Genomic DNA, 14,661 nt, shown 5'->3' on the forward strand with positions numbered 1-14,661 from the left:
AGAACCACTCATTTCTGGAACTAATCAGTTCTTTCTGCTTTAACGAGATGGTGTCTATTCTTGCTGGGGATGCTCTCATCAGGCCCTCCACTCCATCTTTTTCTTGGAAGGTGACCTCATGTGTCTGGGAGCCCAAGTCTGTCCTGAACAGGCAGGCATGAGCTTCTTTCTGTGGGTCCAGGGCCCAGGGCTGAAGTGCCTGGGGGCAGGAGCAAGGGTCTGTCCATGGCCGCTGCCCCCTGCCACTCCTCAGTGGGAAGTTCAGGAGGATCTCTGGGCTTTCTGCATGTGCTCTGCCCTCGTCTGTGGGCTTGGGAAGGAGTTTGTGGATTTGTGGCTTTGCCTGTAATCAAGAAATCTGCCTAGACCCACAGAATTTCTCCTCCCCAGCTGGGACTGGGCCCCTTTTTGAAACCTGAAAAAGTACGGTAGTATCAGAGTGACATATACACACATGTGTGTGAACACGTGTGGGGTAAGATAAGCCTGGGTGTGATCGCAGGGATTCGAAGTGTGACTCTTTACAGTTCCCCCCATTTCAGTGAAGCAGGAAACCTGATACTCCAAGGATGAGGAGCAGGAGGGAGAGGAGGGAGGGGAGGGAGGAGGAGGAAGGGAAGGAGGGAGAAGGAGGAGGGGTAAGGGGGATAGAGGGGCAGGGATGGGGGCAAGGAGGCAGAAGAGGGAGGGAAGGGGGAGGGAAAAGAAAGAGGGAGGAAGGAGAGGATGGAGGAGGATAGAGGAGGAGGGGGAGAGAGAAGGAGGAGGGAAGATGGGAAGGAGGGGGGATGGGGAAGGAGAAGGAGGGAAAGGACCTGGGGCAGGGCTGAGGGGACCCTAGGCCTCCCAGGAAGTGGGTTCAGTCCTGGCAGTCTAGACATCTCGACCCCCCCACCTCTAGGACACAGCAGAAACCAGGGGGGATTTGTGTCTGGGGGTGGGGTTGGGGGAATGGTGTGCCCTGGACCCTCTCCCACCTCCCAGGACATAGCCCAGGAGGCTCACAGGTGAGAGGAAGCTATTTTAGAGGCACACCCTTCACCCGCAAACCCGTTTCTGGAGGGCCCTGATGCCCATTCTCCTTCTGGCGGGAATCTCTACCCATTCCCCTCCGAGTACCAGCCCCAGAACTCGCCATCCCGGGTTTTCGAGAGGGCCTCTGCCTCTTGCCCCTTCCAGAGAGAAGTCCCTTTGGCCAGGAATACCACCGCCCTGGCCCTCACCTGTGACAGAGGAGACACAGTGTGGATGCTTGGGGCCAAGGCAGCTCGGCCAGGCTGCTCTGTAGTTCTCCGAGTTTCTCTTCCTGGGTGTTTCCAGAAAGGGGGCATGGGGGTCCTGGAGAGGCTCTGTGGGAGGTTTGGGGGACCTGGCATGAAGCGCACACCAGCTTGCACTCAGTCACGGAGGCCAGGACTGCTACACCCTCCTGCAGAGAAGGGGCATCCAGCTTCTGCCACTCAAGCCCTGGGCCAGGTGAATCACCTGGAGGGCTTATTAAAAAGCCCAGGTGGGGGCACCTGGGTGGCTCATTGGATGAGCGTCTGCCTTCAGCTCAGGGTGTGATCCCAGGGTCCTGGGATGGAGTCCCACATAGGGTTCCCCGCAGGGAGCCTGCTTCTCCCTCTGCCTGTGTCTCTGCCTCTCTCTGTGTCTCTCATGAATAAAATAAAAATCAAGAAAGAAAGAAAAGAAAGGAAGGGAAGGAAGAGGGAAGGAAGAGGGAAAGGAAGGGAAGGGAAGGGAAGGAAAGGAAAGGAAAAAGAAGGAAGAAAGAAGAAAAGAAAAGAGTGAGCCCAGGTGACTGGGTCCCACCCTCTGAGTTTGACTCTCTGGTCTGGGCCGGGGCCTGAACATTTGCATTTCTAATAAGCTCATAAGTTGCTGTGCTCCTGTAAGGTGGTGTCTCCAGGTGTATAAAAATGAGGGCTACCTGCTGCCCCCAGTGCTCTCAGCGGGGATCCCGCAGACCCTCTGGATCTGCTCCGCTATCTGCTTTGGTGGAGAAGGAACAATGCTCCCACCTTCCGAGAAGCAGACTGGTTGAGGGAGCAAAAAAAAAATTTTTTTTGTTTTGTTTTTGAGTGATAGAGGAAAGAAGGGTCCTATGTACTCATCCTGCTGCTGGTCTATGTCTGTGTGCAAGCCCAAGGCCTAGGAGATGCCAGGCCTGAAGTTTGTTTTTCTAGTCCTCAGACTACCTCAGTGGCCAGCTTCAAGAGGGCGTGGTTTTCTCCCCTCGGTGGATTGTCTTCCCCGTGAATAAACCAAAAAGAGACAGAACTTAGAAACAATCATCTTACAGAATTTAATGCTCAGGGATGGGGATGGTTGGAGGCCTGATGGGGGACATAGCACAGGGTGTTCGCTAGCAGAACGACAAGGGGGGTCCCAGAAGGCTGGGCTGCGCTGATGGGACCACAAGCTCACCAGGAACTTAGTCTCTCTGAGTTGCTGTCTCAGAACATTCTAGAACTGCAGCCTTAAACCCGGATTTGCTGCTGTTCCTTCTTTCTCACCTCTGCCCAGATGTCTGACAGATCCTGGATAAATTGCTGGATCTAACAAGGCAAGGGGACCAGAGTTAGCCCGCCGGGCAACAGGCCACGTCATCCATCCCCAAACAGACCATGTCCCGGCCTTCCCTGTGTGCCTTCCAGTCTGCTAAGCCTGATGCTTCAACCAGAATAATCATCAAATAAGGGAAAGTGGCCTCAAGAAGGCAGTCACAGGGGGATCCCTGGGTGGCTCAGCGGTTTAGCGTCTGCCTTTGGCCCAGGGCACTATCCTGGAGTCTCGGGATCGAGTCCCACGTCGGGCTCCCGGCATGGAGCCTGCTTCTCCCTCCTCCTGTGTCTCTGCCCCTCTCTCTGTGTCTCTCATTAATAAATAAATAAAATCTCAAAAAAAAAAAAAAGTTCCCAGACACCCACGCAAAGGGTTCTGTGGTCAAGTTAGCTTCAGAAACATTACCTGCTTGGAAACTCAGGGCAGAACCATAGCAAAGACAGCAAAGTCCTGTGTGTGAAGACCACCTGACTTTGCTTCGCTGAGAGTTTTGTAAACGTATCAGCCCATGGACTCCTTCGATTCCACCACAGGAGATGTACCCACCTTTGGGGGTCCTAGGATTTGCCAAGCACAGTTTGGAAAGTGCTGCTCCGGACAGCTTGGGCTGGGCTGCGTTCAGGGCTAATGCCTGGCCTTCCGTGACACAGGACGTGGAATTCAAATATTCTCAGGCCTTTGGCAGAACCGTGTTTCCTAACTTGTACTGAGGCACCATGCTCCTCACTCTAGGGAAGTGGCTGCCTTCCAGAACCCGTGCTTGGATGTATCTTAGGGATGTTGTTGGGCACATCCTGCACTGGGAGTCTCCGCAGCCTCCTTGGGAGATTTCAACCAGACTGAAGCACTGGGAGACATTTGCTCTGAGCACATCTACATTTTCTCATGTCAGTACAGGAACCACGTGTTGCTTTTCCTTCTTGTTACCAGACGATGCACAACTAGCTACTGACTCTGTGGAGCTACTGTCCTTTACGATCCAAGAATCCACAGTCTGTATTTTTCACTTGGGCCTTGACATGAGGTTGCAACTCCGGTTTTCCCAGGTCCTTGGTTTTTCATTTTTTCAGCCTAGTTGATCATGCGTACGTCTGTCGATAGGCTCCCATCCTACGGCGATGGGGTGGGATATTTTAAAAATAACTTGAGCAGGGATCCCTGGGTGGCGCAGCAGTTTGGCGCCTGCCTTTGGCCCAGGGCGCGATCCTGGAGACCCGGGATCGAATCCCACGTCGGGCTCCCGGTGCATGGAGCCTGCTTCTCCCTCTGTCTGTGTCTCTGCCTCTCTCTCTCTCTGTGACTATCATAAATAAATAAAAATTAAAAAAAAAATAACTTGAGCAACAGGAAGTGTTCTTGTAGCTACAGATGGAGGTTGAGAGGGAGTTAGCTCAAAATCTGCAGGGGATGGACTGGGAGCCAGGCTGTGGGCAGGGAATGCTTGGGCGGGTCAGGGAGCTGGAGGTGGCCACCTCCTGCCCCATCCTGTGTCACAATAGTTCAAGGCGAGGATCCACGAGTCCCTGAGACCCCAATACTGGAGACAGGGGTCTGCAGGGGCAATCCTTTTCTGATAATACAAATACATTATTTGTCTTTTTCTCTCTTGTTCTCTCATGAGTGTAGAGTGGCCTTTACCAGAGTGGGGTGTTTCCATGACATGGCTCAGTCACCACCAGGATGCATGCAGAAGCAGATGGGAGAACCCACCTGTTGTCCACGAAGCCAGCCATTAAGTGGATTTGCAAAAGTGCCCCTTGTCCCACAAAGTAATTTTTTGAAAATGTAGTTTTTCATCAAGCATGCTTCCTGTCGTCGTTGAAAAATGGATTATCTTTAATTTTTCTGTTGGAGTTTCTAACATGGTAAATATCAACAGCATAAGTCATACAAACAAAAGCTCTTGGTGGGGGTGGGTGTCTGCTCTTCAGTAAATTTTAAGAGTGTACAGGCCTCCTGATAGCAAAAAGTTTGAGGATTGCTCAACTTGTGGAACAAGTTTCTTATTAATCGCCTTCCACTGTCAATAGTTCTGCTCTACATACTTGGAGCTGCAGGCTGATTGTCTGGTTTGGGGAAATCCCTCTTCTGGGCTGCTCAGTGGGTAATATCCTTTACATTTCGTGAGCTTTGCTTTTTTATTTTTATTTTTAAGAAAGATTTATTTATTTATTTGAGAGAGGGAGAGAGCACAAGTGTGCAAGCGGGGGGAGAGGCAGAGGGAGAGGGAGAGAGAGAATCTCAAGCATACCCCACGCTGAGCGCAGAGCCCAACACGGGGCTGGACCTCATGACCCTGTGATCACAACCCCATCTGAAATCAAGTATTCGACGCTTAACTGTCTGAGCCACCCAGGTGTCCCCATGTTTTACTTTCTTGTTGTCAAACAGGTGAAGTACCTTCCCGTCGTCCATGGCTTTTATTGGCTTGTGTTTCATATTCATTCGCTGCTTAGTGAGCACCTACTGTGTCCCAAGCACTGTTCTAGACACGGAGACACAGTTAGAAACAAGACAATGACAAATCTCAGCCTTCTGGAGCTCACATTCTGTTATTTCACAGCAGAGCCCCGGGCTTTTGCCAAAGGAATGAAGAATTAGTCATGGTTTTCCACATGTCACGAGAAGCATGGCTAATGCATCTGCCTGTACAGAGTTGCCCAAACTGTGGGATATGTGCACCTGTGGTCAGAAGCAAGATGGTTTGGGGTCGCGCATGTGTATAGCATCAAACAGCTTTGAATCATACGGTGAGAAGGGTTATTTTGGTTATTTCCTTTCAGTTACTACTAAAGTTGCTGATTTCCCCTCCCACCTCACTCCCCATTTTTCTCTTTTCCCACAGAGTGGGCCTCAGACACGAGCCTTCAGCCTCTCTCCAGAAGTCAGTAGGGCTGTTTGGCACAAGGACTGGATTTAACAATGGGTCCCTGCTACTGCCCGTGTTGAGTGCAGTCAAGAGGGTCTTAGCGCTCACGTGGTGGTTCTCCAAGGGCAGAACCCAGACCAGCACCATCACCTGGGAACTTGTTGAAAAATGGGAATTTGTGGGTTCTCATCTCAGACCTACTAAGTCAGACACTCTGGAGGTGGGGCTCGACAACACTTTCCAGCCCCGAGGTGACTCCGATCCTTGTTAAAGAATTTAATTGAACTCTGGGGGGTTCATTCTTCCCAGCTGGGCCGATGGCCAACTGTGGCTCAGTAGACCTGGGGGGGGGCGCTGCGCCCCCTCTTACCATGTCCAGCTGTTTGTGCGTGTCCTCCAGGGACACAGTGGTGGTCTCCTTCAGCTGCTTGCTCACGATCTGGAAAAGGTTCAGTGTGGCCATCTTAATGGTGCCAAGCAAGAGGGTCTTCTTGGCTGCAGTGTTCTGGATGTGTGCCCAGCGAGATTCCTGCGGAGCGGGTGGGGCCAGGACGTGAGCAGGGGACATGGGTGTGTGTGCATGCGTGCCATCCTTGTCCGCCCCCCCGCCCCGCCCTGAAGCCCCCAGCCCCCCTGGGCCCCTGCCCTCACCCAGATGATGACATCGCTGCGGGCTCGGTCGAAGCGCATCTGTAGACGCGCCAGTTCGTTGTTGTGCTGCAGGATCTCGTCATCTTTCTCCTCCATGTAGCGCGCCAGCCTCGCCTTGGCCCGCTCGATCTTCTCCTGGCCCTCCTGCGCCGACTGCATGAGGTCCTGGTGCATGCTTACCAGCGTCTTGTAGCGTGAAATCACCTCGTGGATCTCCTCGAACTGCAGAGGGGAGGGGGAGCTCTGCTCACTGCACTGCTGCCCCCCACTCCGCCCACCCCCACCCCCTGGGGCTGATGAAGGACCGCCCCCTGCGACTCCCTGCTGAGATGCCTCTGCCTAGCCTAGCTTGGAGACCCTACTCCAAAGTCGAAGGACACTGGTGTCCACCTGTTCACCCTCCTGGGTTAGTATGGCCATGGGATGTGTGTTCCGGGCAGGTACAGCTGGAGCTGGGGTCCTCGGTGGGCATGTTGGGGTCACCTGGGAGCTTTAAAAAGGACACAAGTCTGGCTCTACCTCCAAGAGATATATTTTAATAAAGAGGTTGGAGGTGGTCCCTGGCGCCTGAATTTTCCAAAAAGATCCCCTTGGGGCACCTGTGTGGCTCAGGTCGTGATCCCGGGGTCCTGGGATCAAGCACCCCATTGGGCTTCCTGCAGGGAGCCTACTTCTCCCTCTGCCTCTCTCTCTCTGTCTTTCGTGCATGCATAAAGAAATTAAAAAAAAACTTTTTAAAGGCCCCCCTCACCCCAGGTGATTCTAGAGGACTGCTGGCTGGGGTTTGGAGTTTGGGGGTTGAGGAGCTGCATGAGACATCTCCTAAGGAAATAATTACATCCAACAAGAATGTACAGAGAACCGCTTATAGGCCACACCATAAGCTCAGTGCTAGGGACAGAGCAGGAGATAAGAAAGCCAGACGCTGCCCTTGGGGTGGTGTGGAGGGAGGACAGACAGGGAAAGAGTTATAACACAGACTGATAAGCCCTATCTATGATGGGGTGGGGCTGGTCCGAGACCCTGGTGACATCTTCAGCATAAGGCTTTCTGGTATTTGTTCACGTTTGCTGAGGTCCCCCTCTGGTGGGGGCTGTAGATGGTACCGGCAGGGCAGGTGGCCTGCCAGGTCCGGAGCCACGACACTCTGACCTGACCTCGCAGGCCGGGCACCCTCCCTCTGTAGAGGGTGGTGTGAGCGCCAGTTCCAGGACGCCAACTCACCTCCCCAGGGGTTGATCAAAGTGTGCCTTCCAGCAACCCAGGGGACAGTCCCTGAGTGCTCCCTGCATCTCCTGCCATTCCCAGTGATAGACTGGCGTTCCGGACCACCCTCCTGGCCTTTCCATGGATATGCCCCTGTGGGGAAGGGCCACCCACGGAGGAGGTGGGAACAGCCGGGAAAGGTTTCCCGGCAGGAGGGAAAGGATGCTGAAATGAGACCAGAGGTATGAACCGAAGCTGGCCAGCCAAACACAGGTGGGGGAAGGTGAGGACAGGTAGAGGGAGCAGCCCGTCTACAGATGATGGTGCGTGTGGTGAATTCAAGATGCCCAGGAGAGCTTAATATGAATAGCCTGCATTCAAGATGGGGAGAGACAGATCCACCTGGAGGAAGTAGAAAAAAATGCCCAGTCACCCCTGAGGAGGAGTGTAGAGTCCTCTGTTAAAGGATTTTAGGAAGCAGGGGTGCCTGAGTGGCTCAGCGGTTGAGCATCTGCCTTTGGCTCAGGGTGTGATCCCTGAGGTCCTGGGATCGAGTCTCCGCAGGGAGCCTGAGTCTCCCTCTGCCTGTGTCTCTGCCTCTCTCTCTGTGTCTCTCATGAATAAATCAATAAATAATCTTAAAAAAAAAAAAAAGGAAAGAGAGAGGAAGAGGGGTGAGGGATCACACTGGCTGTCGACCGTGGGACAGGCTGGTGGCCAGGAATAAGGCAGCATTGAACTCCGGATGAGGTACATCGGGGGTCTGGATGAGGAAAAGGCAGGGGCTGAATTCCAGAAATACTTAGGAGGCAGAATAGACCAGATCTGCTGATTGATGGCTGCAGGGAGGGAGGAGGGGGAGGCAGCTAGGATGAGGCCCGGGTTCGGGGCCTGGCTGTGGGTGGGAAGGCCACTCCAGGGGCAGGACTGGCCTCGGCGGCCAGGAAGCTGATGAACTGAGCTGGGGACTCCAGACCGCGGGCGGAAGGGGCATGAAGCTCAGAGCCAGACTCAGGCCAAGCTCCACGGTCATGAGACGCACCTTATCGCAGGTCTGAATCTGAGTCCTGTCTTATCATTTACTTGCTGCTTTGATACGTGGTCTCCCTGGCTTGCCCTGCCCCATTATGAGTGGACCATGTGGGTGCAACAGGTAGTATCTTAGCACAGACGAACTAACACAGATTTGGGCCCCATATACGTTAGAACACACATTAGTTCCATATGGAAACTGCTGGAACTTCAGAAAGCTGTCCATCCTCCCACCCCTGGCACCTGATCAACACCTCGCACCTGGCTCCCCCTGGTAGGGGTCCCTGCCTGCTGTGGTCACACCGGGGCGTGAGAGGCATCCGGGGGAGGCCCCAAGAATTGCCCAGGGAGAAAAGTGCACAGTCAGGGACTGCTCACCTCTGAGTTCTCCACCACCTTCTCCAGGTACTTGTTGAAAATGGAGTAGTCCTGCAGCTTGATGCTCAGCTTCTGGTGCTCCAGCCTCAGGGCCGCCATCTCCTGCTTGGCCTTGGCCAGCTCGCGCACCCGCTGCCTCTTCAGCTCCCGCTCCTTGTTGGCTTTCTTCAGGGCACGGATCCGTTTCTGGTCGTTCTCCTGGGGCGGAAGAGGTGGCACTGGTGGGACGCTGGCCCTGTCCTCCCCTCTGTCTGCCTGGGAAGGCAGGGATCGCTGGGCCAGGAGGCCTGAATTTTCTCCCGATTTGGTACATGGGACCGAAATTTCTCCAACTGCAGAAGTGAGAGGCTCGAGCCCCTCTCTTTCAAGAGCTGGGGCAACAGTGCTCCAGCCACAGGGAGGGGGGACAGGAGGCAGCCCTGCAGGGCAAGGGCCGCTCCGGAGAACCCGTTCCCATGGCTCAGACTGGCATCAGGCTGAGGCTGCAGCAGGTGGTACAGGTGACTGATGTCTTCAAAGAAAGACACCAGGCTCAGCTCCGGCAACCAGACTGACACCTCGTTCTCCTTCATTCTGCAAAGTCCTCCCTGCATGGTCAGGGGGCATGTGCACCCCTCACCGTGCACCCGTGTGGCGCCTCTTCCTCTTCAAGGGCTCTAGTGATGCCACACGGATAGAGGACCCTTGGAGGGAGGTGGAGAAGGCACAGGGAGGATTTGCTCTGTGCCCCAGGAGCCCAGGAGAGGGCCAAAGATCCCCTAAACCAGTGGCTTTCAAGTCCAGTTATGTGTCACAACCCCCTGGGGAGTTTTTGTGAAATGCAATTGCTGGCACCCATCCCTACCCCAAGGCCTGCTGAAAGCAAAGAGAGACTCCTGGGGGTTCCGTATTTGGACCAGTTTTCCAGGATTTCCAGGCTGCTGGGCCTCTGGCAGCTGTTGGAGAAGCTCTCACCCCCCCCCATCTCCTGCCGCTCTGCACATGCTCCACTACTTTTCTCCGAAGGCTGGGACCCCTGGAGAACGTGCTAGGCGTACTAGGCCCATCAGCTTCCTCTCCCACCTGGAGTAGGTGCAGACCAAGACAGGCACTGTTAAGAGCACGCTCCCTGCCCCGAGGCAGAGGCCAGGGACCCCCCGGAGCTGGGCCAGGCCCTTCAGGCTCTATCAGGGCCAGCGGGAGCCAGTCTAGAGAAATCTGGATGGTCAAATGGCTCTGCTAAGACCTGATGGAGAGTTGTCTCTGGCTGGACTCTGGTGCCTGGTCCTTCCACCAACCCCTGCCTGGACCCTCAGTGCAAGGGCAGAGGGGTGGGGGTGGGGGTGCCCGGGACTGAAACCCTGTCTGATTCATCTTTGTACCCCCGCCTGCCGAGCCTTGACAGTGGCAGGTGCATTCACTTGTCATCCTCCACCCACGCCTTCAGTCCCCAGAGACACTGTACGTGCCAGGTACAGGCAAGGAGATGGGGAAGCGCAGTCTAGAAGGGCTCAAAGTGACAGGGAGACAGGAAATGGCAAACAGTGATGAGCGGGGACTTAAGAGGAGAAGCCCCAGGCCTTGCTGAACAGTGAAGAGATGCTAACTCAGGGTAAGGAGTCAGGAAAAGCAAGGAGGAGGGGGTAGGAAGGAGGGGGAGGGAGAAGGGGAGCGGAAGGAGACAGGTGGATGGAAAGAGAAAGGGGAGAGAGAGAGGAGGGGGGAGGAGAGAGGAGGGGCTGTCTGCAGGGTGGGGGGCCCTCATACCTGGATGAACTGCTCAAACTTCTGGATGTGGGCCTTCAGCTGAGCCTCCTTGATGCCCAGCTCCTCCCAGCGCAGGTTCAGCGTTTCCATCCTGCGCTGAAACGTCTTGGGGCAGGGGGAGCGGAGAGGTCAGGGGCCCCCCTGCACCTCTGCCCCCAGGCCACCCACTTTCCACCTCACCCAGGCTTCAGAGCAGGGCATCCCAGGACCCTGCTGCCTCCCAGGCTCAGATCCTTTTTCTCTCCCCAGAGAGAACACAGAAGCTTCACCCAGGATCCCCCCACTCCAGCCACTGCCACCCACGAACTGGGGGGCTCCAGGAGGGCCCTTCCCGCACTGCACTCCTGAGTCCCCACCTCCTTCTTCTGCTCCATGGCTCGGTGCATGATCTTGGCCTCCTTCTTCTTCTCCAGGAGCCGGATGGACGGGGACTCCAACTGCTCATCAATGTTGGGGAACTTCCTGCCCAGGTGAGAGAGCAGGTGGGTTCTGAGCACCCCGGGGAGAGGAGGCAAGGGGCCCCATCCCCCACGTGAGGGAGGGCGGTGGCATGGGGAGGGCTGGGTTGGCATCCTGGGAGCACCCCAGGGCTGGGGGTGAGGGTGGCGGTGGTGGATTGGTGCGGGGGTGAGGAGGCAGGTGCTTTGGGGTGTGTTGTTATGGGGGGCAGAGGGGACAGGCTGGGAGCGGGCTGTGGGAGGCCCCAGCCCCCAGACACTCACTGCAGCAGTTGTAACAGGCGCTCCCCATACTGCAGCCGAAAGTACTCAGCGAGGTCCTCCTCCTCCATGATGCCCAGGCTCATGGTGCTGCTGGCCTAGTGGCGCCCCAGCGCCGGGTCCCCGCAGTCACACGGTGGCCCAGGGGTGTGGCTGGGCTCTCGCTTCTCCCTTCCTCCTGCTTCGCAGGGTCCCACGGAGGATGGGGGGTCTGAGGGCCTCGGGAAAGGCAAAGGCGGCTGGAGGCTGGGATCGCCGCTCAGGATGATGTGGTGGGAAGTGAAGGGAGATCTGGTTACCTGGCAACCGGCCTCCTGGTTCTGTGGACCAGCTGCGGAACCGCTTTGCTCTCTGACCCTTGTCCCCGCTGACCCTGGGCCTGCTGGAATCCTGGCTCTGCTCCTGCATTTCCACCCCCCTCCGCACCCTCACCCCAGGAACCCCGGGGAGAAGCTGGGCCTGATGAGATGCTGGCATCCAGGCCTGGGAGGCCAGGGTGTGGGTGCCCATGGCCCAAGACGGGGGCTTTGGTGGAGGGCTGTCCTGGGCGGTTCAGGGGTGTGTGTGAGGGTGAGCCAGGGGCGGGGATGGGACAGAGGGCCCACAAGACAAGGAGGCAGGGTGGGAGGGGGCCGAGCTTGAGAACCAGATGGGGGGCGAGGGAGGCGCGTGGAGATAGGCTGGGAGCCTGGTTCCGGAGAGGCCGCCGCCCCCAGGGACGTGGAGGGGCCCCGGGGTGTAGCCAACCCAGGGCCAGCGCCCTCAAAATAGGAAGAAAAGCCACACCCTGGGGCGTGTCCGGCCCATATTGACACGCGTCCCTCATGAGGGCTGCCTCCTTGGATCCCACCAGCGGCCTGTGCATAAGTTCATGGGGGTGGGGGGGTCCAGACTCGAGGCCCCCTGGGAGCTGGGCGCCCAGGAGTCGCGGATGGGGTGAGGGGAGGGTGACGCCCGCGGCCTCCCTCCCGTCGCTGCCGCGGGACACCGGCTCCCGGCTGCTCTGCTCGCCGTCCCCTCCGTCCCCCGTCCCCCGTCCCCCGCCGGGCGCGGCCGCTCCGGGTCCGGGGCGGGGTTCCCTCTCGGCCGGGCGGCTCCGGGCGCAGGGAGCAGGGAGCAGGGAAGCCCACCCCGGGGCGCGCCGGTCCTCTGGCGCCCCCTGCTGGCCCCCGACGGGCCCCGAGGGGAGGCGCGGTTGCCGGCGCTGCCCCGCATCCCCCTCCACCCCCAGTCCCTTCTCCCCAGCCCCGCTCTGGAGCCCGCCGGGGCCCCGGGGCCAGGGGAGGGCAGGGCAGCCCCCTCACACCCTCACACCCTCTCCCCCCACCAAGCAATGGATCTCACCAGGGGCGCCCCCAAGGAAATAGATCCAGCAGGGTGACAAGGGCGCCAGCAAGGTGCTCCGCAAAGGGGGATGCTTCTCTCCTTGTTTGTCCCGGAGCCTCGCGCAGCCAGTTTGGGCTCTACCCTCCCCTTCCCCTTGAGGAGGGGGCTGCCTGCTTCTCGCATCACCTGTTCGCCCTGCTGCATGGACGCACCCTCGGGTGCATCTAGAGAATCAGGTGGCCCCGGGGCCACATCCGCGCACACAGGTAGCAGCTAAGGGCACCCTCACCTCCTCCGCGTGCATCCCTCTTTCTGTTGCTTCCTCCGTACCTCTCATGAGAACCTTCCTCTCCATCACCCACCACCAGCCCTCTCTGGGGTCTGCCTGCCCTCCCCAGGGTTGGGGGGTGGGTAGGCATGGGGAAGATGCAGGGCTGTCTGCGATTCTTAGAACTCCCTCCTCTTCCTTCCCCGGGTGAGCCCCGCTTCCCTGCCCTCTGCCCCCACCCCAGTCCTTGTTGGTCTCCATCTTTGCCTCGGACACATCTAGTACAATCTCCTGTGGGACTTAGGTCTGTTGGGAAACAGCAGGCATTTCTGTTCTCTCCGTTCTAGCCTCCCTCTGAGACAATATCTGCTTCGAAAGGTCAGGAGGGACATAGCAGGAAAATAAAAGATCTAGGTTAATGTCTTAAAAAATGGTATCCTGCCATGCAGAACAGCACAGTGCTGGGCACGCGGTCCCGCACTGGTTTGGGTCCTCGGTGTTTCAATGGCTTAACAAGATCTAATTTTGTTAAATGCTTTTTCTTTTTTAAAAACATTTATTTTTATTTTTTAAAGATTTTAAAAATGTATTCATTTGAGAGATAGAGTATGGGCAGGGGAGTGGGGGTAGGGGGAGAGGGAGAAGCAGGCTCCCTGCTGAGCAGGAAGCCAGATGCACCTGGATCCCGGGACCCCAGGATCATGACCTGAGCTGAAGGCAAAGTTTTAACTGACTGAACTACCCAGGTGCCCCTCTTTCTTTCTTTCTTTTTCTTTCTTTCTTTCTTTCTTTCTTTCTTTCTTTCTTTCTTTCTTTCTTTCTTTCTTTCTTTCTTCTTTCCTTCCTTCCTTCCTTCCTTCCTTCCTTCCTTCCTTCCTTCCTTCTTTCTTTCTTTTTCTTCTTTCTTTCTTCTTTCTTTTTGACCTATTTATTTATTGAGAGAGAGAGCACGTGCTTGTGGCGGGATGGTTTGAGGGAGGGTCAGAGGGAGAGGGAAAGAGAATCTTCAAGCAGACTCCCTACTGAGTGCAGAGCCCAACTAAGGGCTTGATATCACCACCCCAGGATCATAACCTGAGCCAAAATCAAGAGTAGAACTCCTAACCAGGTGGCTCCTGAGCCACCCAGGCACCCCTCAAATGCTTTTTTTTTTTTTTTCAAATGCTTTTTCTACATCTATTGAGACAATCATGCGTCCTTTATCATTCATTCTGTTAATATGGTGTCTCACACTTTTTACATGTTAAACCAACCTTGCATCCCAGGGATCAACACCATGTGGTCTTGCTGTATTCTGTTTTTGATGAGTTGTTGAATTCAGTTTCTAGTATTTTATTGATGATTTTTGCATCTATGTTCATCAGATACTGGCCTATAGTTCTCTCAGAGTGTCTTTCCCTTGAGTTTGGTATGTGTGTGTGTGAGACGCTTGCCTCATAAAGTGAGTTTGAAAGTGTCTCTCCTCTTCTATTTTTTGGAAGAGTTTAAGGGGTTTTGGTATTAATTCTTTGAATGTTTGGTAAAATTTGATTATGAGGTCATCAGGGTCCTGGCTTTTCTTTGGAGGTTTTCAATTACTAGTTTAATCGCCTTATTTGTTTTTTGTTATTTATCTGTTAAGCCTATTTCTTGTTGATCGGTTCTGTGTTTACAGGGATTTATCCATTTCTGGGTTATCCAATTTGTATGCACCTAATTGCTCATAATAGCCCATATTCCTTTTAATTTCTGAGGCATCTGTTGTGATGTCTCCTCTTTCATTTCTGTATTCATTTGGGTTTTCTCTCTTTTTTCCCTCAGTCTAGCTAAGGGTTTGTTGATTTCATTTTTTTTAAACTAACTCTTAGTTTTATTGATTTTTTTTCTATTCTCTGTTATATTTATTTCTGCTCTGATCT

General features: G+C 55.2%; 1 protein-coding gene across 1 annotated transcript; it reads right to left on the bottom strand.

The window, feature by feature from the left end:
* Positions 1-2,284: 2,284 nt before the first annotated feature.
* Positions 2,285-11,371, bottom strand: CCDC42 (coiled-coil domain containing 42). The gene is made up of 7 exons (XM_038535529.1): positions 11,173-11,371; positions 10,807-10,912; positions 10,451-10,555; positions 8,705-8,902; positions 6,089-6,310; positions 5,808-5,966; positions 2,285-2,561 (listed from the first exon to the last, which is right to left on the bottom strand). The coding sequence occupies exons 1-7, from the start codon at positions 11,253-11,255 to the stop codon at positions 2,484-2,486; spliced, it is 951 nt and encodes a 316-aa protein (XP_038391457.1). The 5' UTR covers positions 11,256-11,371; the 3' UTR covers positions 2,285-2,483.
* Positions 11,372-14,661: the final 3,290 nt, after the last annotated feature.

The sequence above is a fragment of the Canis lupus genome, chromosome 5 (genome assembly GCF_011100685.1).
Source record: "Canis lupus familiaris isolate Mischka breed German Shepherd chromosome 5, alternate assembly UU_Cfam_GSD_1.0, whole genome shotgun sequence".
Taxonomy (NCBI): domain Eukaryota; kingdom Metazoa; phylum Chordata; class Mammalia; order Carnivora; family Canidae; genus Canis; species Canis lupus.